The sequence below is a fragment of the Abramis brama genome (assembly GCF_963993115.1).
Source record: "Abramis brama genome assembly, chromosome: 21".
Taxonomy (NCBI): domain Eukaryota; kingdom Metazoa; phylum Chordata; class Actinopteri; order Cypriniformes; family Leuciscidae; genus Abramis; species Abramis brama.
Genome location: NC_139983.1, coordinates 15,572,823 through 15,599,182, shown reverse-complemented (window position 1 = coordinate 15,599,182; position 26,360 = coordinate 15,572,823). Strand labels below are relative to the sequence as shown.

The window sequence follows — 26,360 nt, the reverse complement described above, 5'->3', positions numbered from 1 at the left end:
TTGAACAGTGCTGTTTATGGGCAGAACACATTAAAAGTAATGCAGTTTCAATTTCAACATGTGGGATTTCAAAAGGACAACAAAACACTGGGGGCATATTTCGATTCATTTCTCATCACCTCATACAAGTCACTACTGATGGATCATGTGAGTCAAGATTTAGCAATTAGGTTACCCAAAAAGCAAAACGGAGTCATTATTAACGTACCAAACCATAACTTTGCTATTTATATTATTATATTAGTAGATCAAATGCAAAAAACAAAAACAAAACAAAAATCAACTTTGTTATTATTCATTTTTTTTTTAAAATTGAAGAAGTAATCACACATCTCTTTGCCAGTTCATAGTGACCAAGGGGGGTAAAGCTCCAAAAAAAGACAAAAATAGCCATATGATAGCATTGTGTGAGGAAAAGATGCAAGATTATCAGTGAATAATCACTTAAATTTCAGTCTGTTCCTTACCTAAAGCTATCATATGGCTTCAGAAGACTTGAAATATAGTGCAAAAGTTGCATGTATGGACCACTTTTTGGTAATAGTCCCCAATGTTTTGTCGTTTAAAAGTTGACAGGAACAGAGTTTTGCCTTGTGGGAGATGCACATCTGTAAATGCACAAGGTCTTCATCCTGGATCAATATTTCTACTTCAACTAAATGGCATTTGTTAAGGCTTAAAGATGACCACATTAGTTGCATGACAAATGTGAGATAACCTTGCAGTGAATACTTAAATAAAATACTTAATACTTGCATTAAAAAAAATAAGTAAAAAAAGATCCAGTATGAGGGAGTTAGTCCTCCGAGAACATAGTCTCCATGTCCATTAACTGCAAGGTTGTTCATTAGCACAGAAGAATTCAAATGAATATAGATACCATACTAAAGAGTGAATGGTTTTAACACACAAACTTAGAATTACATTCACAGCAAAGAGTAACCATATGGCCACAAACAACCTCTTATCCTCTGGTTTAGGTTACAACATTCAAAACCGGAACTAATGTTCACTTTGAGACTTTCAGCAACCTTACTTTTTATGTGAGTAAAGTAACTAGCGTGCATCAGTGATGATCTCATCACAGATCAATGTCAGAACATAAAAGAGTAATGATTGTCAAGCGGCACTAAACGTCAAGCATGTTTCTGCCACGATCTACAGCAACGGCTGGTTAGAGAGAAGTAAAAAACCCTAAGTCAGCATTTTAGATGACTAAACAGAAACATCCTTGGCAACGTTACCATGTTAAAGTCTTCGATATATATATTTTTTTCATTTTGTGAAGTCTGAGCAAGCCTTCATCTAGACAGGAGTCCATATGATTGGTTACTTCGTCACCTTGTTACCAGGAACGTTTCTGGCAGCACGAGTGAAGCTACTACAAAAGAAAAGTTGTGGCACTGATTAAAAACTCAAACGAAACAAAAAATAAAAATAAAAATAAAATAAAACAACAGGCTTTTAATAGCTTGAGCTAGCTCATACTTAAGCTGCATTTATTAAAAAACAAAACAAACAAAAAAAACATTTAAACTGAAATCCTCTGCATTTTTTTTGTTTAGAAAGCGTTTGCTCCTATTTGTGAGTCTCTTAAACAAAAATAAATAAATAGCAGGAACTAAGATTGCCACCGCGCTCTGGTCATGACTATTTGCCACCATCTTTTGGTTCACCTTCAGTTCGTTTGGTACTCGGGTCGTGCTTCTCAACCTCACACCCTTTCACCACAGCATCACTTCCTGGAGGATCCTCTTGAGTACCATTGAGATCTTTACACTGCCCGTTAAGAACAGGGGATTTGGAGGAGTCCAGGCACGCAGCGTCGGGCTTGATTTCGGCCAGGTTCATCTCCTCCTGAACGTGCTCGTCTTCTTCTTCCAGTTTGCGCAGGATGATGGGGAGTTTGGCATCGGCGTTCTCCAAAAGGGCGATGTCACTTTCTTCATAGAGCGGCAGCGGGGCACCCTCGTCCAGCTGCTTCTGGAAGTGCAGGCGCTTGGCCTGACCACAGGACACGGCGCGCTCCAGAATCTCTTTCTCTGCCAGCCGCAGCTTTATAGCAATGCGGGAGTGCAGGGACAGGTCGGGCTTCTCCAGCATGGAGCGATCCTCCTGATCGAGATAACAACAGAGATCTTAAAATAATGACGATATTGGCTAGCTTGACCATTATTGTTTAACAATCAGTAACAAATGAACTGCTAGATTACAAAATCAGTTATCACAAAAAAGTTGTTTGTTGTTTTTGATGTGACAGTAAAGACATTTTTATTTTTATTTACAATATTAATACTTACATTTCAAATAAATGCTGTTGGATGCGAAAAATTCAGCTTTGCCATAAAAATTTGTATTTATTATTTTATTATTATTTATTTATTTATGTATTTATGTATATATATATATGTATATGTGTATATATATATATATGTGTATATATATATGTGTATATATATAAATATATATATATATATATATATATATATATATATATATGTGTATGTGTATGTGTATGTGTATGTATGTATGTATGTATGTATGTATATATATATATATATATATATATATATATATATATATATATATATATATATATATGTGTGTGTATGTATATACACACACACACAATTCTTATCACCAGATGTCTGTGATTTCATGTACCGATTAGGATGGGAATAACATGGCTGTGTTTATTCCAGAGGTGGGAGTGGGAGTTTTCTAGTTTTCTAGATGTGGGCGTTACAGAAGGTCATCGGCTGTGCTTGTGTGCATCACTTATGATGTATGTGTTTAATTAATTACTTGTTGATGTACCTTTAATTTATTATTAAAACCCTATTTAAATAAACTTCTCATAAATTTATAGAAGTGGATGTTTATAATAAACCCACATAATTGAGCAGAGGCATCTAGACAAGTATCTTAATAGACACTGATTTTAAAATGGGCAGACTTTGCAGTTTCCACGATTTGGCTTTATTAATTTTATAATTTTATTTTTTTGTCAGGATACCATCCATATTGAAATGAAATGAAACTAAAGCACAATGTCTGCAATCGAGACATTATTAGATTTCTCAGAGGACCGTTTAGTTTGCCGAAAAACAGTATGTAATTTGCCCTGGAATTATTTACGCTTGTGAAACACAAATTTCTCTAACGTCCTCCATGAAAACTAGTCAGTCTGAATAGGGCTTGAGTTGACATGTAGTTGCAAAATCACTTATAGTTAGTAGAATGTCTAAGGTGGACTATAGAAATAAACTGTAACCGATAATATGAAATGTTTCTAGCATATGCTACCTTTGTTCCCTATGCAATTTAAATGTTTCAACAACTTAAAGATGCTTTGTAATATTTATGTGAAAAGTTCAGATATTGTTTGACATGGTTCCAGCACCTCTGAGGTCGTCTTGTAGGTTTTGAGAAGCAGCGCAGCCCGTGTTTCCAGGAACGTCCACAGCTTGATTTCGTTCTCCCAGCTGACAGGGAATTCAGTGTTGCCCAGGGTGAAGATCTTGTTGATGGCGTGATCGCCCACCAGGTAGTCCCTGAGTTCCTCTGCAATCAGAAATGCACACCTCTCTAGTTAAGGGAGTAATCTGCTGTGCAAGTGAGCCGGCAGGTCTGATCTGTGACGATTATGTAAGGTATGATTACACGGCTGCTAACGAGATGAAAGGGCTTGCCGAACGAGTGCGTCGCACGTGCACGACGCTGAATCCTGTCACACCAGTAAAAAAGAAGCCCCCAGCACAGGGGCCGAGTTTCGTTTAAAAATTAACATAAAAATTCTGAATAATGTATCAACTCAGACTTAAGAGGTCTTGCCAGAGGACATGGCCTTGCTTTATGGGATTTATGACAAAAACTTCTCTTACATGGATGCTAATAAATATTTCACTGACTCTGGATCAGTCCTTCCACACATCTGCCACACTGTCTTGATCAATTAAACACCTGAGGGGAACTTGTTTAGGCTTCGTTGTCTGGTCTAGTTTAGTGTAAGGATGTGATATGGAATAAGGCATCTCACTTCCTGATTTATGGACCATAGGTGACCACTGGTGTACCTTAGTGCCATGCGTGATGGTACCAGGACAAAAACAAAAGAAGATTCTTACCTTCAGTCATGCAGAAGACACGGAGGAAGGCCAGGAGCTGAGCGGATATGGGCGGCTCGCTGCAGTGCAGGGCAAAGATACTGGACCTGAGGAGAAGAACCGGAGAGGGTTCAAAGCACCAACTGACTCCCCACCGCCCCTCCACCCATCTCAAATTAAACCCCAATTAACTCCAGCGGAACGGGCAGGTGCTAATGGAAGCCTCCTGCCTGCACGAGACCGCGGCGCTGCTCCCCGTCGCATGACAACTGATTGATCTGAAGCGATGAGAGGCCACTGAACTTGATGCATTTTTAAAAACACGCTCAATCATTTATAATTTACCGTTTAATTACTGGAGCATATCTATGGCCTCTTCCTGTCTGACTTACAGGGGGATGAAAAGAAGCATCTTGACTCTGACCTGAATCAAAAGGTAATTTCATATGGGCCTGTGTGGATTTTTTTAGACACTTAAAGGATATTGATCTGTGTGATAGAAAGTTCACTGATAGTATTATGCCACAATAGAAGAGGTTTTACAGCACTGTAATTCTGTTACACTTGGATGATGATTCTTGCAGCAGTAGAACTCACCACTGAGACCTTACACATTACATTTACAAAAAGAGAAGAAAATGCTTTTCTAATGTATGGAGGAAAAAATTAAAAAAAATAATTACATGTACACTGTCCTCCAGTGCTGATGTTATCGATCAGCTAATAATAATAATTTCCTTTGTTTTATTATTAAAAAGTTCTCAAACTAAAACTTGATTAGCAATTTTTGTAACATGTCTTTAAGTGGCTATTCAAACTTCTTATTCACTTGGAAAACAAATCATATGATGGCAAAATTTAAAAGCATAAATGACAGAGACGCTTTTTCCATTGCCTCTTTTGGCTCATCTTTACTGAAGAAAATAATAATGGAGGGAAAATTTATCAGCTATAAAAATGTTTTCACAATTTAATTAATAAATACATAATTTATGCAATGCAATTATGAGGTCTGATACGTTTATATTGAATTAAAACTAGACTAAACACTAAAGTAATAATGATTAAAAAAAAGCTAGTCAAAGACCTGACTCAACATAGATCATGTGTCATTTCTGTACGGGATACTCACGCAGGAATCCCTGCACGTGCCAGAACCTCTGCCTTCATGGCATACAAACGCTCGCTCTTGCTCACACCCAGCTTAATTTTCACGCGGTCGTGTGCGTTGTCCTCAAAGAAGAAACCATTGTGGATCACAAACTCTGCATTGGATCTCGTACCATAGAATATGTAGATCTGAGGGAAAACAAAGGGAAGAACTTTGTAATTCGACACATTACTACAACAAAGCATAATTGGCACTGCCTTTTATTTCATAGCGGAAGCAGACATGGACACCCGGACGCATGGGTCTATGGGAATGGATGCTGCAATTTACACAGTGGCAATTTAGCCCTAAAAACTTCCTTCCCACACTACCGTCCTCTCAAAACACCGCTCACGTCTTCCCCTCAACAATACATCCACAAAATTTACAGATAATGCTGTGCATAAAGTGTGTGAGAGAGAGAGAGATAAAACATAGTGCTGAAGAGAAAGAGAGGGGGCGAGAGAGAAGCACAGTTCAATCCTGTTCTCAGCCTCTCCACAGTGAGTTCCGGCCCAGTGCGAAATCAGCAGCAGGAATCAGGGATCAAACGGCTCTGTACGGAGCGACGCTCCCGAAACAGCCCCTCCTACTCCCCCCAACGCTTGTCCGAGTCCCACACGCCGGCCCCCGCACTCTCTTTCTTCTTCCACTGGCTGTCTCTGCGAATCTTATCAAATAATTCACATTCTGGAGAGAGGGGGGGTGTATACCTGGCCTGTCACAGTGTGCCCTGCATATCCGCTCTCCCCATGGCTGGATCTGAATGCCTCCGCTCTGATATTACCCCCGGGCCTTCGTAATGGCTGCTGGCTGATAAATGCATCACGGAAGCACAAGCATAGAGCAATAGCGCGAGGTGAGAGTGCGCGAATAGAAATTGAAAATGTACAAGAGCATTAGGTGGACAGTGCATGGCACGAAATCCACCCGCTGATTTTTGTCAATCGCATGGAGAGATGTGAAACTGTCCGAGGTATTTCTGCTGTAAAAGACCAATGGTCATCCTAATTGGGACCTGTAAACAATTGAGCTGCTGTGATGGTGTTGTAAGACTCACCTGTTCGCCCTCTTTGTAATCTTTGAGAGCTACGCATTCGCATCGGTCATCCTCTAGATTGTAGCCTGTCGTAATCTAGAACAGAACAAAAAAAGTCTTGTTAACATTTGAGTCACGTCATATACCTTAGAGGTATATTAATACAAGATACTGATTCAGCTATATATATATATATATGAGAGCTGTATGCATACATGCGTGTACTTTTTTTAAAGAAAAACACACTTTTATTTAGCAAGAATGCATTAATTTGATCAAAAGTGACAGTACAGACTTTCACATTGATATAAAAAATAATTTTTCCAAAAAAAGCTGTTCTTCTGAACTTTCTAATAATCAATGGATCCTGAAAAAAATATGTATTAAACAACTGTTTTTAACACTGATGATAAGAAATATGAGACCACAAACTTTTGCATGGTAGTGTATATATATATGAATGATAATTATATATTTTACATGAACAAATGGAGAATGAGTTTCAATAATTAAACAGTACAATGGCACTAAAGTTCAAGGATTCCTGTTAGGCTTTTTTCATGTTCAACCTTATTTTACTGTTCAACCTTATTTTATATGAAATATAGTCTCTAAGACTTATCTGTCCACTGACATCATCAAAAGCCACTTTTTAATGCCACTTTTCCCAGTTCAAGTGTTGGCATTGTTAATGAATTTTGTTTATCACCGTCTATTTGTCACTGGAAACAGATTTTAATATCAGGTGCTAATAAACAGAGCTTGATGAGTCAACAAAAACCTGTACCTTTCTGCTTTTGTCTTTTTTCCCAACTTTAAAATGTTAAATACAAACAATTAGGAACCAAAACTGCAAGGCTATTTCATTAAATATTTCTGTGGGTGGGAAAATGATCAAATGAAACAAAACAATACAATAGGGCAAAACCAACAAATAAAATGGCACTTACTAATGGTTATAGAGCCAACCTATTAAAATAACACACCCTAACAAATACAATCCTTCACTATTAAATCTCTCAAAATCTTCAGAAATCAACTAAATCAAATAATCTTTGAGTAAATTGTACGAAAAACACTGCTACCAAAAAATACAATATGTTTTTATTAGACCTTAACCAGGGGATTACCAGAAAAACAATTCATTACACATTTTAATGACCGTGATTTTCAATGCACATGGTAATTTGAAACAAAACTTCATTTGAGGATATAAGTGCATTACAGAGTCATATGAACAGAGGCGATATATTGCTCTGTGGCAAGAGCTGCTGAGCACAATCAAAGACAAATTATCCAAATAAATATAAAAGAACCCTTGGGATGAAGGCATAATCTACCGAAAAATCGCATTAGACCTTCCTCCCGCATTCCTTAAAATTAAATGTTTTCCCCCTGTACTTATACAAGTGAAAGCACTGTAAACGTCCATGTCATGCAGGAATATTTTAAAAAAAAAATGGCTGAACTGAATTGGTTGCAAAAACCTTCTGCTACCCATAAATGATTTGACGGGGAGTTCTGTATTGGTTTTGCAGCAGTGCTGTGGACTCACCAGGCCGTTGGTGTGGTTGCACATGTCCCAGAGAGGGATGAGGGCCAGTGTGACCCGACTTCCGTCTGCAGTAGGAATCTGGTTTTGACGAGTCATTACAGAAGACACTGCCCACCTGATATACAAAATGGCATCGCTTCATTACAGATTCAAAACACTACTAAAACTGATGTACATGTTAAAAGGAAATATAATGGAAAACAGGAGTCTGATGTAGACCTATTTTATAATTAATAACACGAAATTCCATTTCCAGTCTACCCAAAAAACATGTATGGACACTAAGCTGCAAAAGCAGGTAATTCAGATATCCTTTAGAACATTAAAGTTCACGTGAACCGGACTGTTGCGACCGATTTTACTTCAGTATTGTGATGCATTTCCGATTGAAATTGAATATTGAAATGAGAGAGAGATAAAAAAAAAAAAATGCAGACATGGCTTGATTTTAGCACCTCCATGTCATCTCTTGCTCGCAGCAGACAGACGGTTGGAGGTTAAGTATATTCTGCTGAAGATTATGAAGACACGTCATTTTTTCTGTGAACTAATTGTCTAGTAATGGGTGCAAACAAAGTAAATGGGGTCAATATTGATTTCATATGGACTTTATTGCATCAACGCCCATGTTTACACACCAAGGCCTTTAGTATTCTGAATAGGCAGCGCTAATGCGCATTTCATTTGCAAAAATTCCTTCATACAAAATTCCTAAATGTACAAGGATAAAAATTACCTTTTTAATTCTAAAGGCCAGAGAGAGGGTTGAAAATGGTCATGTAAAACTAAATTACAACTGAGAGAAAATCTTCTTCCATTACGAGTGGACTTCAGATTAAAAAAAAAAAAAAAAAAGTACAGAATACAGCTGCTTTAATAGTTTGCATCAGGCAATATAATGACCTTAAATTTGAATGTGTCCAGAAGAGAGAAAAAAAATTCTTACTGATCTAGTCTAAATAATCTGGACATAATTTATTTAAAGGAACTTGAAGTCCACCGAAGACAACATTAGCTTTGACAAGACGCTATTCCATTCTCTTCACACATTACCCAACGGGAGCACAGACTTGCATCATATTCAACAATCTGAAGATGAAAGCGGACCAATGATAAATTATTCCTTCACAGATAATTTGGTGCTAATGAAAGAACAATGAGAACAAACGCCTCATTTTTAAAGGCCATCGCGTAGCCCTACAACCAACCTACGGCTCATCTTCCTGCTCTTTTCCTTTTTTGAACCTCAGCAGGGAAGAGAAGTTCCTTTTTTTAACATAGTAGGACATTTCAACCAACCTGTAGTCGTCAAAGGTAAAAGCATCCTTCAAGGGCAGTTTGCTGGCATTCGGATGAGTCTGGGAATTGAAGATGAAGAACACAGAGAGTGGAAGGAAGGAAAAAGGAGAAGAGAGAGTAAAGGACCAGAGAGAAGGAGATATGGAGGTAGAGGGGAAAAAGGAGGAAAGAAAAGAGAGAGAGAGGGAAAAAAAACACAAATCAGTCAGTGGAATTTCATTATGTGGCTGCCTAACAGATCCTAACAAGAGTGTAGCCAGGCAAAGAGCGTCCAGTGGTGCTATGCAAGGATCATGGTGGCATTAGCCCCCCATACATCACTGTCAACTTAATTTGTTGTGCCCAGCAGCCGTCATAAATCTGCTTCATCAATTTGTGTGACAGAGAGCCACTGGTGCCACAGAAATCTACATTTAAAGCCACAGACTCGCTCCCTCCAAGGGCTCATTTGCAGCGGGTGTCATGGAGAAGGGGAAAAAAAAAAAGCTACAATCCCGAAGAAAAGGAAAAAAAGGTAGGGAGCAAAGAATGCCAGGGTCTAATTCAGCCGGCCCGTAGCACCCTCCTGAACATGCAAAATGAGCCATAAAAATAGATGTAGGTATGAAGCTGAGAGTGAAGGATATTCTTCTTTTCCCCCACAGGTACCCTCATGGCTGTGTGTGTGGTGCTTGTCCTGTGAAATGAAGCACTGTACTCCACAATGAGGTACCGTGAAAACCGTAATGGTGCTGATATGTATATAACACAGTACATCAAAAAGCTTGCGCTCGAATATCATAATCACGACTCAGGTGATCAGTCCATCACACAGAACGAGTGATAAGATTGCCCAACAGACACAGGAAACAAAACAACAAAAGAAAATGTGAACTTTGCAGATTTCAAAAGATATAAATCACTTACAGATATGAATACAAAATAACCACCATAATAAAGATGTGTCTTTGACATGAAGGTTTTCATCTGCAAATTTTTTTAAATTGAATGTTACATCAACATTAAAAATACCATAACAAAAACAACTAGCCTAACTAATATAAAGTTCAAGCATTATTAAAGACAAGTAAACACTCAGTAATTAAAAAATAAGCACAAAATATAGCTGCAAGCAGCAATACGGGGCCAAGCCCTGCAAGGCAGAGCAAGCAACAGCCGCTGTAGCGCAATGCGGAGCCAGAAGAGCAAAACATCAGAAATTTAATGTACATCAAGCACAGTAAGCACATCAATTACAGCAGCACAGCTAGCATTTAAGCACCAACAGCAGTGCAGAGCCGGAAGGAATTTAAATTATTATTTTATACACAATTTCAAAGTCGCCCCACACTGGTCTCGAACCCACGACCACAATGGTTCGGGATTCATGACGCATGGTTGAACCACTTGCGCCACCCAGAGGACATGTTTTACAAAGCTGCAGAGGAGAGGCTTCAGTGTGTGAATGAGCACACAAAATCATGTTAACGAGATTAGCATGCTAAGCTAACTTAATGCTAATATAGCTTATGATGTGGTACATCCAATGCTGGCAAAATAGATATCCTCAGATTCGACATGACGCAAGGAATCGATAGACACCAATTTTATGATTTTGTGACAAACTGTTCACAAGTTACAGCCTCTGAACCAATTATGGGTTGACCTCATTAAGTTTGCGACATCATAACTTTTTTTTTCCAGTATAGCAAAAAAATCGGGGACAGTACTTTTATGCGGCTCAGTCCGAAGATCATTTGAGTACATGTTTGGACAAAATTAGACCAATTTTGAAGGAGGAGTAGCGAAAAAACTGTTTTACATTCACTCCAATATGGCGGCCAGTCACATTGTTGATAAATAACATATGAGATATCGTTGAAATCGGCATAAGCCAAGGAATATATTGACATAAAGAAATCAAATTTCAAGCAATGTTAGCAAAAGTTATAAGCGTTTTTTCAAAAAACAATGATATCTCTGGAACACTAGGTGGCGCTGTGATCAAATTTCTCAGGTACCTTCGGGCCATGCTAATGATGATCCATACCAAATTTGGTGAAGAAATTTCAAATAGTTTAAAAGATATTGCAAATTATGACATCATTCAAAATGGCGGACACGTGGTACATCCCATCATGGCAAAATCGATATCCACGGATTTGTCATGACCCAAGGAATCGATAGACACCAAGTTTATAATTTTCTGACAAACTGTTCATAAGTTATTGGCCAAAATATGCATTTTCCATATCTCATGACCCGTAGGTGGCGCTGTTCCCAACTTTGGCATGGAACCTCAGATCATGCTTCCGATGAAGTGTACCAATTTTCGTTTCGATTGATCAAAGTTTGGCCGAGCTATAGCTTCTGAACCAATTTTGGGTCGACCTCGTTAAGTTTGCGACGTCATAACTTTTGATCAGAGAAGAATAAAAAAAATCGGGGACAGTACTTTTATGCGGCTCAGTCCGAAGATCATTTGAGTACATGTTTGGACAAAATTAGACCAATTTTGAAGGAGGAGTAGCAAAAAAACTGCATACTGTACTTTTCAAAATGGCCACTACTGTAATGGGCGGAGTCTTAATGTAAGATATTGGTTCTAATCAGCATGATGAGATGAATCAGGTGTACTAAGTTTCATTTTTCTAGATCAAAGGGTTCAAAAGTTATAACCATTTCAATGTTGAATTTTTGAACTGCTGGTGGCGCTATAGAGTTGGACCTAGAGACTCAAAAATTGCTACAATTACTTTTCATTACCATCACTACAAGTGTGCCAAATTTCATCATTTTCCTATGTATGGTTCATAGGGCTGCCATAGACTTCAAGAGGAGGAAGAAGAATAATAATAATAATAATAATAAGAAAACTAACAGATACAATAGGTGCCATAGCCCCTTCGGGGCTTGGCCCCTAATAAATACAACTGAAAGATATGATTGAAATAAACAAATTAAGATTTTCAGGTATATTCAGGTACAGAAATCAAATGTAAAAAAACACTGCACTTTATAAATAAAATATACATTACAAATATAGTTACAAAGGTTATTCAGTCAAGAACTTTTCTCTGTCTTTAGTTGTTTGATTAACGGCAGCAGGAATATTAGGCTGTTGTCACTTTAAGAGCTGCACGGATCCAATATACTGTTACACAAGTTTTCGTCAGCGGTTTACCTTCACTCAAGACATAATCAACGATGTTTACGAGGATATTTTGACATTTTTGTGTGTATCATTTGTCCGTTCAAGTACAAATAGACGTGGAAGAGAAATCAAGTTCAGTATTGCGCACTATACCATATGAGGCAGCTTTCTGTGCGCACGTTTTGGATGTGCGCACAGCACAGAAAACAGCATGCGAAACTTCTTTTACTTGAATGGTTTAAAATCACTTTTTCTGTGTGTGCGCTTTGGATGTGTGTGCAGCACAGTAAAGTGTGTGGGTCTTCTTGCGCTTGAATGGTTTAAAGTTATATGAAAATGCACACAAAGGAATCGATAAGAGAAATCAAAATTTTGCGGTTCCAGGATTGGAACCCTCCAGCCCTTTTAATGAGTTAATAATAAGCTAATAGATTAAAACAAAGTAAAGTTAAAATAAAAGCAATCAAGATAAAAACAATTACTAAAAAATGAAATAGTTTACAGTATTTGTTTACCTGCAAGTCATGTAACCATTAACCAACATCAAAGAACTGGAAACATTAACTTAAAATACTTATTTGAAGTACACCCTAAGATTAGGCTAAGTCAAAGGGGTTCGGCTGACCGAAAAGTTGTGGAATGACTCATCAAGCTTGAATATACAAAATTCAGCGAATAGCATCTTTAAAAGACTTCTTTTATGGTGCTTTTAAATTCAAACGATGCTTTTGTTGTATGGAAAAGAGCAGTGTGAACACTCCTTTAGTGTTCCAAAAATATCTCCTTTAGTTTTCCATGGAAGAAAGTTATACGAGTTTGAAACGATAACAAGGTGAGTAATTGAAGACAGAATTTACATTTTTTCAAGTAGTGTGCTCCTTCACAGATGTCTCAGAGACATACGTGCGCATACTGGAAAGAGGGCGCAAACCCAAGCTGCACCACTAGGCTCGCAAACTGAGGAATAGAAGCATTAAATGCAAGCGCTCGGAAGAAGTGGATAACTTTTACCTTCCACGTCTCTCCCCATTAATCAATTTCCCTGACACTAATTGAGCCCCGTATTCCCCCTTGCTGCTCTGGAACCCACACACACTGACACAGTGTGGTCACATCATATCTTTGCCTGTAACTCAGTGTGTCGGCAGAATAGAGTCCAGTTTTGAAATTGTTGTAGCCCTACAGCAGAGTGTGAGAACTTGTGCATCGACTGTCTCTGCTGTGAGTAACCAGGCAAAGGTGAACACACTCAGGTGGATGAAGGTGTACAGGTCAGCTGTGATTTCATAAAGCATGACATAATAACAGAGCAAAGCCTGACCACTTTCTTTCATTTCAACCCCAATTCTAAGAAACAGGCTGACTTGGAAGCATCGCTCACGTACGCTGACGGACAACCATTAAAAGATAAGCTCTGGGTAAAGCCGGCAAGTCAGAATTCTGTGTCCTGGGTTTGAGCCTCACATTGCAGATGTAGGGAAGTGGTTCATGTATGGATGGGGGGGGGAGCATATTACAGGTTTTGATGGAAGTAATAGGGCAAATCTTCAGAGAGTCAAGCGGTTCTCCGCAGACTTCTTGCAAGAAGATGTGCTGAAGCCAGCTAAACAAAGTAGAAAGGAAAAAAAAACACTTTTGCGCACCGGTAACCATTACAGGCCACCTGAAAAGGGTTAAAGCGCAGTTAATGATGTTTTCAGTCCTCTGAGAGCCAAATACTCGAGTGCCCAAGTACCGTAATAGATTCAATTAAGGCAATAATTAGTTGAACAGAGTGATACACCTCAGGGGGGGAGGGCGAACCTGGCTGCAGAAAGGCCATGAAGAGGTCCGCCCGGATCCCTCAGAGTGCTGTGGGGATAGGATAAGGCCTCCAAGTCTGGAAAAACATAAAATGTGCTCAAGTAAAGACTAGAGAGGTAGTTTGAGACGAAACAGAGGTACTTTTAGACGGCACGTTTGATGAGGTGTAGTTTTCGGAGATAAAGGGCAGCTGCACTGCTGCAGGTTCAGCTTGTGATGCATTAGCATCACCAGAGAGAGGTAATTCATCATGTGCCACAATGGCACCGCGGCTCAGAGAGAGACGAGGGGGGAACGGCCCTGTAAATCAATTAGAAAACAAAAGCTCCCACCACGAGTGCCTGCTCTCCTTAACGAGGACGGCGGGAAACGCGGCTAATTGGCCGGTGGCCTCCAGGAGGTCTTTCTGGAGCCGAGATCCCCAAGCACCCCATCCGCCGCCCTGGCCGGTATTAGAGAGCTTGATCAGTGCGCATGCTGAGGTTCAAAAAGGATTGATTTTTAACATCTTACTTCTGTTACGTCGACCATTTCAATTCTCGACTTTGCGCACGTTACTGAAAATTACGAAACAGATGCATGCCTACATTGTCGTTCAACGTCGCAAACTCTCCCTCATTTTCCGGGCTGCATCAGGAAGGTCAGACAGATATCTTCTCAGGTTTAGGGAGAGGGGGTGGGATGAGAGCATACCACTGGGACCCTGTTCATTTCTCATCAACAACGGCAGATGCAGCACGCCAAGGTTACTTTGCATTCGCTGCATACCGGGGTCACCTTATGAGGTTCACCTCCCCCACACACGCACGCATCCGGCCCCAATGAGGAAGGTACGGTTATCATTGGTCCCCCGCGGACACGGGAGGCGCTTGGATACTCCTCCGAGGGCGCTCGGCGTTGACAACCGCCTATCCCTCTTCACACAGGCAAATATATAAAAAGCTACTCAATTCCAGTAGGTGAAGGGCCTTGCTTTCTCACTTCTTCTCGAGGAGAGGAGGGGGGGCAAGGACCAGATAAAGCAGGCAGTGGGAGGAAGTAGAAGGGGGGCCGGGGTTGTCAGTCATGTGTGGAAGGTACATTCAGGTCAATTCAATTCAAAGCCAATGCGACAAGCTAATTTTCCAGCCCGGTCATCTGCGGCCGCCTCAGAAGAGAGGCTGACATTGACAGTAGTCATTACAGTGACACTGGCTCCCAACCTGAAGAGCCAAGAGGAGAGGAGAGGAGCGGACAGGACACTCACCGAAGGGCCGGCAAAACAACCCTCCCCCTCAAATGAACATCTTTGGGGAAAAAAAACCCCACAGAGCTTTATATGAGCAAAAGAGTTATGTTCAATTAACTCTGAACTCCTGTTTGAACGCAAAGAGAATGAAACCTTCTGTTCATTAATAGGTTTACTCGGCGTGATCAATGTGTAATTCATTACGCCAAGAGGTCATCAGTTCCTCCAGCTTTATTTTAGCAATTCAAACTTTACCAAGTTCGTTTCGGAGGAAGTAACATTTCATTTAGACCAGTACCCTTGGAAGCTTAACTCACTTCTGCCACCTAATGGACTACATATTCAAATTGAAATCGTTCACTACATATACAAATTGATTAACTTTCGGATGACTGATGCTGACGGCTTAAAGCAGCAAATGCATATATTTCGGTTTATTGTGTTTCCTGTTATTTGTCTCAGTCGCTGTATAGAAAACAGTATAAATACACTTGATTAAAGTTATTAACGGAGAAACAATAATGCAGCTCCTAATTACACTTCCACCCCCTTTTATAAACTAGAAAACATTTAATAAAGAAAATGTCAACAGATTTGCAGACAAAATGACAAATACATTAACTATCTGCATGAATATTTGATGCCTTATCTTGACAGTAATGTGAAATATTAGTTTCTTTTCCCTAATTGACAGTCATCTAATGAAAGAAACAAAATGTACCAGCAAAGATTTCGAATGAAAATTGGAGAGAACTGGGAAGAGCATATTATTGCTTCCTTAATAGCTAAGAGGAGGTCCAAGAACCAGGATAAAACTTATTGGACAGATCACAGGCCCATTGAAATGAACTGCCATCTCAATGTGTCTGCATATTCAAGATTTGCATAACACTGAAATTACATTTTATAGTAATATCATGCACTTTTTGTTAACAAAGTGGAAATAAAATACATCCTAGAACTTACCAGGTGACGCTACAACAGAATATTAAGATATTTGACTGGACTTATGCAAAATCAAAACTTATTTTTGTTTAGTTTCAATGAGATTTTACATTTAACAAGATTTTATAGGCTAAAAGTACATTTCTATTTAATTTCTTATTTCTAAATAATTTCTAATTCCTCATTGTAACAGAGCAAAAAGTATCATATCATATTTATCATTAGCATATAATCTAAAATCTAAGCACTAAAATCGAAAACTTCAGACATGCAATTATTTAAAAAAAATAAAATAATTCAATCCCACTTATGATTTTCTTTGAACACTACTTTGAGGGATAAACATCTCCCCCTGCTGGTCAAAGATTGCCACTGCAGCACCATCTCTGAGCCATGTCAATGGCAGCTTATCAGGGGCCCTGAAATTGGGTGCAAGAGGGCATTATAAAGCTCCTTTTACCCATCTCCAATGTGCCTTCAACAGCAGGGATCCTTTTAAAACTGGATTTCCTCACCTCAGCAGACAGCAGTGTAAAGGACAGCTATTCATGTGGCTCGAGAGTCTGAATAACTTGTCACACTGATTGCTTAAAAAACCCTGCACTTAAATGGCTTGCAGTCCATGAGACACAGATAGGGCTATCAGTCGCCGCACTCATCAAAACTGCCATACGTATGAGTACAACTCTAGTTTGCTGAAGAAAGTTTGTACTTTTGTGTAGCTGAAATGTGAGAGTAGGTGCTTGAGTAGGTGCTTAAGTTAGGTCTGTAATAACAGCTGGATGTGACAGAGTGACCTGTCCCTGTTGGATTGCGCAGCACTTATATAAGTTATTTTTCTTTGAAAAAGTAGGTAAATATGTAAAACAGTATGCAATAACCAATTAACCCATAAAACACTTGATCACACCACATTGCATTTGGCAATCAACAAGAGGTCAGGCATGTGATTGGCTAAGGACAAAAAAGCAGGAAAATATACTGAGACCCCCCCCCCCCCCCCCCCCCCCCCGATCAAACCGATAAAAACATCCAACTTTTTATGACACATGACAACAACTTATTTGAATTTAAAAAATAAAATATATATTTTTAAAAAAATTTACACCAAACTTAAACTGCTTAATGTGCAATATCCAACTTATGTCATGAGTATGACACATAACAACATAACAAAAAAAATGCAATATTGTGATATATTATTACAATTTAAAATAATTGGTTTTCCATTTATTAGCCTATACTTTAAATTATCATTTATTTCTGTGATGCAAAGCTGAATTTTCAGGATCATTACTGCAGTCCTTTAGAAATCATTCTAATATGATGATTCATTATCAAAGTTGGAAACAGTTCTGCTGCTTAATATTTTTTAATAACCTGTGATACTTTTAGGATACTTTGATGAATAAAAAGTAATAAAATAAAAATAAAAAAATAGAAATATTTTGTAACAATATACACTACTGGTCAGTAATTTTGGTTCAGTAATTTTTTTCTTTCTTTTTTTGAAATAAATCAATACTTTTATTCAGCAAGGATGTGTTAAATTGATAAAAAGTGATAGTAAAGAAGATTTATATTATTAGAAAATATTTTTTTTATTTTGAATAAATGCAGTTCTTTTTAACCTTTTATTCATCAAATATTTTAGGCAGCAGAACTGTTTCCAACACTCATAATAAATCAGAATATTAGAATGATTTCTAAAGGATCATGTGATTACTGGAGTAATGATCCTGAAAATTCAGCTTTGCTTCACAGAAATAAATTATAATTTAAAGTATAATAAATTGAAAACCAATTATTTTAAATTGTAATAATATGTCACAATATTAAAAAAAAAAAAATCAGTATTTTTGATCAAATAAATGCAGGCTTGATGAGCAGAAGAAACTTCTTTCAAAAACATTAAAAATAGTAATGTTTCCAAACTTTTGGCCTGTAGCCTACTGTATTCCCCCCAAAACTGCACAACTGTAGGGTAAAACATTAATAAAAAAAGTGATAATAAAAAATGCGTCTTAAAACTGACATGATTGTAACAAAATCACACAGTCTGGAGAACTCAGAACAACTGCTAACATTAAGTTTAAGGTAAAAAATAACTGCCATGAAATTATAGTATCTTACTCCTATGCAATTAGATAAACTGTTCATTCACTACATCACTTTACCTCTGTCTTTATCCCCTTTTATCCTCTTCTTTCTTTTTGGCACTGTATCTATCGCAGACTATAATGCTCATTTATAATGTGTCACGTAAATTCGGCCATCCGTCACAATCAGGAAACTTTCACCGCGTCTAGAACTGGCGCGAGCTGCCAGGCCCGTTTCTACGAGCCTGTGTGTTAAGCGCCCTCAAAAAAAAGCAATGCTGTATATATGGATGCGGCGTCGCGCACGCTACACAACAAATTACCAACAACTGATCGCGCGCGCGCTCTGTTTCTGACGCACTTCAAGCACTCGCTGGGCGGGGAAAGATTGCATCTCTCTGCCATCTGTAACCATGTTGACGTGCCGCCCGGTGTGGCCGCGATTCGCGGCGATTGTGGTTCCGTCCCGGGTTACCATGGTGACGGCTGTGAGATCCCCCCCCCCCTTTTTTTTTTTTTTACAGATCTGCATGATTCACGTAGGTCACATTTTCAGGTCGGAAAATCCGGAATTCCGGATTAATCCGGAAAAATCACATCCCTGCTTTAATGACTTTAATGACTGAAATGTATTCATGTTTTTTTTGGTAGTGCAATCAATCAGACTGTTAAGATTGTGGTTGAAAGTCACTTTTTCATGTTTCACACTCTAAATGAAAAATCAAGCCAAATGAAGGAATGAAAAGAATGAATAAATATATATGCATGCACACCGACAGTTGAGATAGCTGTAAGACTTACATGGATGACTTTGTAGAAGTAGGCGTACTGTCGCGCTGTGTTTTTATATTGACTGAGCACGTCCTGTATGGCTTGTGTGGCCAGCAGGTGGCGCACTTCCTCCTCTTCAAAGTACAGGGGGGTGTCATAGTCGGCAGGCAGGGTCTTGATGTAGGGCAGCCAGGGAGAGCTGGGATTGGCCCGTTCACACAGCAAGTGTAGAGCCAGGGTCACGTTGCCCATGGCCTGTAGGATCCGGTCCTGACTGTACAGCGGCCCTGTGAATAAAGGTTCAATTAGGGGTCTGTCTGCAATGGTTTCCAGATATTAAAACAGAACTAATTCTTTTCACTTACAATTATGCTGTTTAAACGCTACCTTTTTGACGTGGACCCGTGTTTAATTGAGCAGAAAGCTTGGTTTGTTTGAAAGTTAATTCAAGTTTATATCGGGTCATGTAAACCACAGTACAGTTACATTTTGAAAATGTGCCACTGTGCAGATGGTTCGGATAATAACTAGCGTTGTTATTGTTAACTAAAACTATTAAAAAACATTTTCAGCAATTGACAAAGCTGAAATAAAACAACATAAATATTAGATGAAAAACTTTAAATAATTTTACAAAAAAAATAGTAGTAAATTACTAAAACGGAAATAAAAAATTTAATTAAAGCTAAATAAAATATGAAAATTAAAGCTAAATAAAAATATAAAAAAGACAGAAATATATAAAAACGAAGCTAAAATATACTATAAATATAGTAAAGTTAAGTATATAAAGTATATTTAGTATATAAATATACTATAATAAAATAAAAATAAGAATGAAAAATATAAAAATAAAGTAAATAATATAACCGTATACAGTATAAATAATACTAAAACAGCACTAGTTCTAAATCTAAAAGTGTGAAAACAACATTTATTAACATGTACATGGTAGAAGGACAATTTTAAAATACAACAAAAATAAGTTATTATTATAAAATATATATAACAATATAAAAAAAATGTATATGTGTATATATATATATATATATATGTATATGTATATGTATATGTATATATATGCATATGCATATGTATATGCATGTGTATATGCATGTGTGTATATATATATATATATATATATATATATATATATATATATATATATATATATATATATATATGCATATATATATATATATATATATATATATATATATATATGCATATATATATATATATATATGCATATATATATATATATATATATATATATACACATGCGCATATATATATATATATATATATGCATATATATATATATATATGCATATATATATATATATATATATATATATATATATATATACACATTTTTTTTATATTGTTATATATATTTTATAATAATAATAACTTATTTTTGTTGTATATATGTATATATATATATATATATATATATATATATATATATATATATATATATATATATATATATATATATATATATATATATATATATATATATATATATAATAGAAACAAAATTGTTGCATGTTTGCCCCGCACACTTGCATGTATTACCATCTGTTGAATGAGTCAAATACATTTTCTGTGGTAATCAATAGATGCTATTGATGGAGCTAAAATATGCATTTAACCTGGGACATTAAGATAATATTTATATAAATGTCTTGTGGTCTCCATATTCTATGCAAGGAGAGAAATATTTGCAATAGTTTCAATGTGGCATTGCATGTGATTGTCAGAGTTTAAGGTCAAAGACTGACATTGCTACACTATGCGAAACTCACCAAGGACAGAGTTCTTGGCGGATTCCACAGTCATCAGCATTTTTCTAGGGATCCAAAGGAACAGCTCCTCAGCCTGAAATGGACAGAAATGAAAATAACATGGTCAAAAACTTACATTCAAAAGCACAAAGCACAAATGTACAATTGAATAAAGATTTATTTTGATTACAGGGCTAGTTCTTTCCTGACACATTCAAATTCCACTATTTTAAATAGAAATCTTTGAAATATTGTGTAAAATTACATTTTGTAAATAACAATCAGCTAAAGAACCACCCGAATATTGAACCCAATCAAGTCTGGAGGTAAAATTTGACCAATCATTAACCTCTATGTATCAATCAGCACTTTCCCTCCTAAAGAACTAACAAGGTTAATGGAAAAAAAATAAAAATCAAAAATCCTACTGCCAGTGCCAAAATACAGTAAAGGTTGGATTACTTGTTTCAGCCTTCAACTGAATATATGACAGAACGCTGTGTAGGTGGCAGAAAAAGCAAGCACATCGCATATATAATTTGCAAGGGATCTAATCTCCATAATTTTCCATAAAGTGTGTGTGTGTGATGCTAAGAACACTATCAGCATGACGCCTGGTTCATACTGTACCTTACTTTGGCTAAGAAGAGCCAAAAAACTTATTATCAAGTCTCGACTCATCCAACGTATCCTCAAGCATTCTGCGGACCAGGTGAGGAAAAACACCAACCTTAATATCTTTGGTGGCCTTCAGACCATATCCTTCGTCTGCAAAGTTGGAGATCTCAAAACCATCACAAGAAGCCCCGCATTCTGCGGCCCAGGCCATCAGCTCGGAGAAAAAGTCTTCCCTGATTCCCTCAAACGATACAGACATCCCTGAGGAAATAATACAATCCCATCACAAGCTGATTTAGCTATTGTATGTATATTGAACAGCAGCTTGAGAAGTTCTCCCTGTAATGAATTCCATTATTCAACGGCACTCTGCTGTATTATGTTGCTGTAATACCACAAGTGAACCTAAACGGTGCTACATATTACTCTTGTATATCCTACTGCATAATGTGCTGTCTAACATTTATTCTAATGGATATTTATGCGCTCTAAATGCACATCTCAGAGACTCCCACTGAGTATTTTATCAAGTAATGTGATAGGATCATTCTCAAGTCTTTACATCACTGTATAACTGAAGCTATTTCTGTTTGTTTCATCAACTTACTCTATGTAATGTGCATTTTGTTATCAAATTCATTCTATCAAATAAAGAAATGTACAACAAGCCATCTTTTATGCTGAGTTTTCTTGTACTCTTTTATGTTGCTGGTAAAGGTAGTTAAGATTCTGTCAATATTTACTCACCCTCATCATGTCTCTCTCTCTCTCTCTCTCTCTCTCTCTCTCTATACATACATACATATCAAAATATCTCGTTTTGTGCTTATCCACAGAAAAAAAAAAAAAGTAATGAGAGCAAGTAAAATGACAGAATTAATTTCATATCTGGGTAAACTATTAAAAGTTCCACACCATCTGTTTTTCCGTCCTCTTTATTCTTGCAACTAGGACGGTTAAATACTTAACAATAGCCAATGGCAAATCAAAGGGAAAACCACACTGCATAAAAGCTCGAGAACTGCTAAATCATATTCATGTGAAGCAATAACGTACCTTTCTGTTTCTTACGGATCTTCTCCACCAGAGCTCGGATCTGAACATACTCCTCCCACTCTTTCCCAGGAGAGGGAGCAGCGCTGCTGCACTCTGAATGGGGAAAAGAAAAGAAAACGTTCCAATAATTTCTATTTATCAATCACTTATGCTTGGATAAACAGAATCCAAAAGGGGACTGTGGGGAAATAGCATAGTGCTCTAGTTCCTAGAGTAACCAAATGCTGGCCGATTCATTTTCTCTTCCGGCTGCTTTTGCAAAATGTTGCGGCATCTATCGGCCTGGTAAAAGTCCTTGCAGAGCACAGACCGCAAATTGTCTTTGATATAAACAAATGCATGTCCTTCCCAAAATGACATGCTATTTTGGAGAGATGTTTGATGTACGGTTTAAAAATGTAGATTGATGACCAAATGATTCCATGAAGTACCACCGTACCCTTGAGCACAACCTCAGGAGGCTCCATTTGTATAAAAGCTTCAGATGATTAAACACTAAATAGATTTACTTGTACATTAGGAAATCCTTCACACGGAAGATCCTTCACACGGAATCCTTCACACCACAACAAAATATTATAACAATCATGCAATACGATTATGGAATAATCACAAAAGCCTTTTGTGTCCCAGCGATGCACACATCCATGGGAGAAAATCATTGCAACAGTATTTCAGAGCAGGAATGCAGCCATAAAGAATGCTTTCATACTCACTCTGCAGAAGTTCAGAAATTAAATTCATCATCTCTTTTGGAGAAACCGCAGCTGTGGCACCGGTCCCCGATTTCTGGGTCTTCACTCTGCTCTTTTTGCCCATCTTGCTGGTCTGGGAGAGAGGATGGCTGTGAAAAATGCAAAATGCGAAAAATACTTTTAATTACAGTAAAAAGCAAGTAAAAATAACGCTAAAATGTGACCAGGTTTTCATTCTCCTTTATGCAGCCTATGTACAGTAAATGAGCCAATAGTCTGAGACGTACTGGACTCCAGTCAATCTACACTTCTTATAAATATTTAGGTGTAGTGGACTAGGTACAGTATATTTATAACTAAATGGAAGAAACGTGAATGTTTCACATCCAAATAATCTCTGAATCTGAAATCACTGCCAAGAAAGGTTAATGGTCTCTGTGAGGGATTAAACGGATGGCTATACAGCGAGCCAAAGGGCACTAAATCAGGTACTTTATTGTAAACAATGAGTATGTGCCTTACATGAAACTAATCAAATACAACATGCTTGTATGTAGTTAACTTCAATAAATGAGTCATATAGCAGCTGTTCCCATATTTCAAAAGTTGTCTGGCTTCTTTACCTGTGCAGATTTGGGCAACGTACAAAACTGCAAGAATATTTCAATGGTAAAACATACGTTAAGAAAGCTCCACTGGTGCACTGTTTATGATTGCAATCATACATGCATTAACTGACTTTTATATAGAATGCCATTATACATAGGCCTAATACACAATATGCATGGCCAGTTGAACTGTCAAATTTTCAGATGAATCCAGAAGATGTCAAAGCTTAAATCTTAGATATTTCCATCAAATCACCGAAAGCCTACCATTTAAAAAAATATAATGAGAGGCACAATTGTGTTACTGAAGAGCAAATTGGATTGAAACACTTAAAAGTAAGCTACTTAAGACTGAAACCATCAGAGAAAAGGAGAAGCAATGCAATTATACTGGCTGACAGCAAAGACATGCAACATAAAACGAACTCAACAGATCAATATTCAGAATACAAGATCAGAATATATTAAATAATAATATCAGCAGCTCGATGCCTTAAAATAACTGGCCTTGCCCAATGCATCTATTCAAACCCACCAGTAGATGATCAGCTTCTTCACACCATTGCACAGCATGCCAGTGTCTTCATTTTAAACACTGGGTGGTCCAGTGATCAAATGCATGAATTAAATCCTTAACATATATATTCATCCATTCATATTCATCTAGCTATCTGTCTGTTCCTGGCCCAAGAATCCTGGTTAGCTGCCTACACAGACTTCATTTTAGGATATCATAAGTGCGTTTGAAACAGACAGATTTCAAAACGTTCAACAACATTTTGGGCAGCGTAAAGTAAAGTTACTCGTCGCTTCAAGCTCGCCTACGACGCCCAGATATGCTGTCTAGGTAGGCAGCTCACTAGTTTTTGAAACACATTCAATGTGTTAATAACCAGCATGCTTGTGTTTCGCAATTTGCTGAATTAGACACCATTTACAGCGTACATTTGCCACGCATTTACATGCATGTGACGTATTACATGTTGTTTAATTATACACACCTCGCGCGTATTTGCAAACATCATATTATGTCACATTATATACGAAAACTACCTTCCAATTGACTGCAGGGATCCTCCTGTCAACCTGGAATTCAATCCTCTTCAGCTCGGTTTACTGGTAAAACCTAACTTTCTTCAGAGACAAAGCCACGCCCTAATAAGATTTCTAAAGAGCGGATTGGGCCATTGAAGCGTTTATCCCGCCCTAAGCTTTCCAGAAACCAATTTTAATTGGCTTATGTTACATACGCAACTGCATACGTGCGAGCCAATTGGTTAAAGTGTACGTGTATTTCACTTCGCTAAACTGTATGCATTTATTGGTTTTCGCTAAGGCGGTACCCGTTTGTCGTGACTTCACTGGTCGTGAGAGGAGTCGATCTGTTTGGTCAGGTTTACAAGGTTGGGTTGACTAACTCAAACAGAAAAGGCTTGTGTGTCTTGCGATTGGAAGTTTACTTTGGGTTCATAAAGTGACCATAAAAGGATAAAGTTAGCGCAACGTGATTCGCGGAGGAAAATGTCAATCACAGCAACAACATATAAACGTAACACAACTATAACATACAGTACTTTAAACATTCTGTTGTAAAAGTAAGATCATTTTATATACAAAAAAAAAAAAAAAAAAAAACACCCCTAAAATTTATAGTAAAGTAAAATCATAAAATCAATAATTTGTAGAATTGATTTTTCTACCACTTTTTTACTTCTTACATTTATAATTTTATATAATATTGTATTTACCAATTGTGGACATGTAGGATAACTGATAATTCCCTAACCTTGTTTAAATTACACCAAATACATGAATGTTAATTTAATTTAGGCTATATTTCTTAGAAAACAACCAAAATGTAGAGTTCAATGTTAAACTACATTCAGACATTAACCAGACTGGAAGCTCATATATAATTAATAAAGAATAAATGTAATGTTTATGTAATATTTTGTTTGACCTAAGCACCACTTTCTCTCATAATGTTTGGAAAAGATAAAAATTCACTCACAAAATCTGTTAACATTAGGAGAGTCCATGCAACTGCAGTAAATCCCCAGTAGAAGGCAGACTCTGCCTTTTATTCTGCTGTTCATTTCATACAATAAAAAAAAAAAAAAAAAAAAAAAAAAAAGGAGAAACATTCTACAAAGAGGATTCTTTATTTCAAATCTACAAGAGGGTTATTTGCAATGCATTTAGATTTATTTTTTTATTAGCTAAAATACAGGTCCGTTCTCAGCTACATTCAGCTTATTAAAAATATATAAACGCATGCTAGTTACAGGTATTCTACAGTAATAGAAGTTATTTACATTGTCCTAGAATACAACTTAATGTGTGTTTCACATACAGATGAGCTACACAGAACATTGAATTTCATGAAAGATTCAAACATCAAATCCTCATTCACAAAAGAAGCAGTGCATTTGAAAAAAAACAGGAAGATTTCAGCATTTCAGATT

At 37.3% G+C, this 26,360-nt stretch overlaps 1 protein-coding gene across 1 annotated transcript; it reads right to left on the bottom strand.

Annotated features, from left to right (window-relative positions):
- setd3 (SET domain containing 3, actin histidine methyltransferase) lies at positions 1-25,057 on the bottom strand. The gene is made up of 13 exons (XM_084097176.1): positions 24,949-25,057; positions 23,309-23,436; positions 22,593-22,685; positions 21,649-21,797; positions 20,940-21,012; positions 19,159-19,415; positions 9,150-9,208; positions 7,851-7,965; positions 6,317-6,391; positions 5,239-5,405; positions 4,128-4,213; positions 3,404-3,564; positions 1-2,115 (listed from the first exon to the last, which is right to left on the bottom strand). The coding sequence occupies exons 2-13, from the start codon at positions 23,409-23,411 to the stop codon at positions 1,651-1,653; spliced, it is 1,803 nt and encodes a 600-aa protein (XP_083953302.1). The 5' UTR covers positions 23,412-23,436; positions 24,949-25,057; the 3' UTR covers positions 1-1,650.
- Positions 25,058-26,360: the final 1,303 nt, after the last annotated feature.

Bases quoted from the DNA above. Each gene is read 5' to 3' on its own strand.
- setd3 (XM_084097176.1), bottom strand. From the start codon at position 23,411: ATGGGCAAAAAGAGCAGAGTGAAGACCCAGAAATCGGGGACCGGTGCC. The intron at 6,392-7,850 runs GTGAGTCCACAG...GTTCTGTTCTAG, and splicing joins GCAACCACACCAACGGCCTG to ATTACGACAGGCTACAATCT. The intron at 4,214-5,238 runs GTGAGTATCCCG...TCTTCTCCTCAG, and splicing joins GCACGTGCAGGGATTCCTGC to GTCCAGTATCTTTGCCCTGC.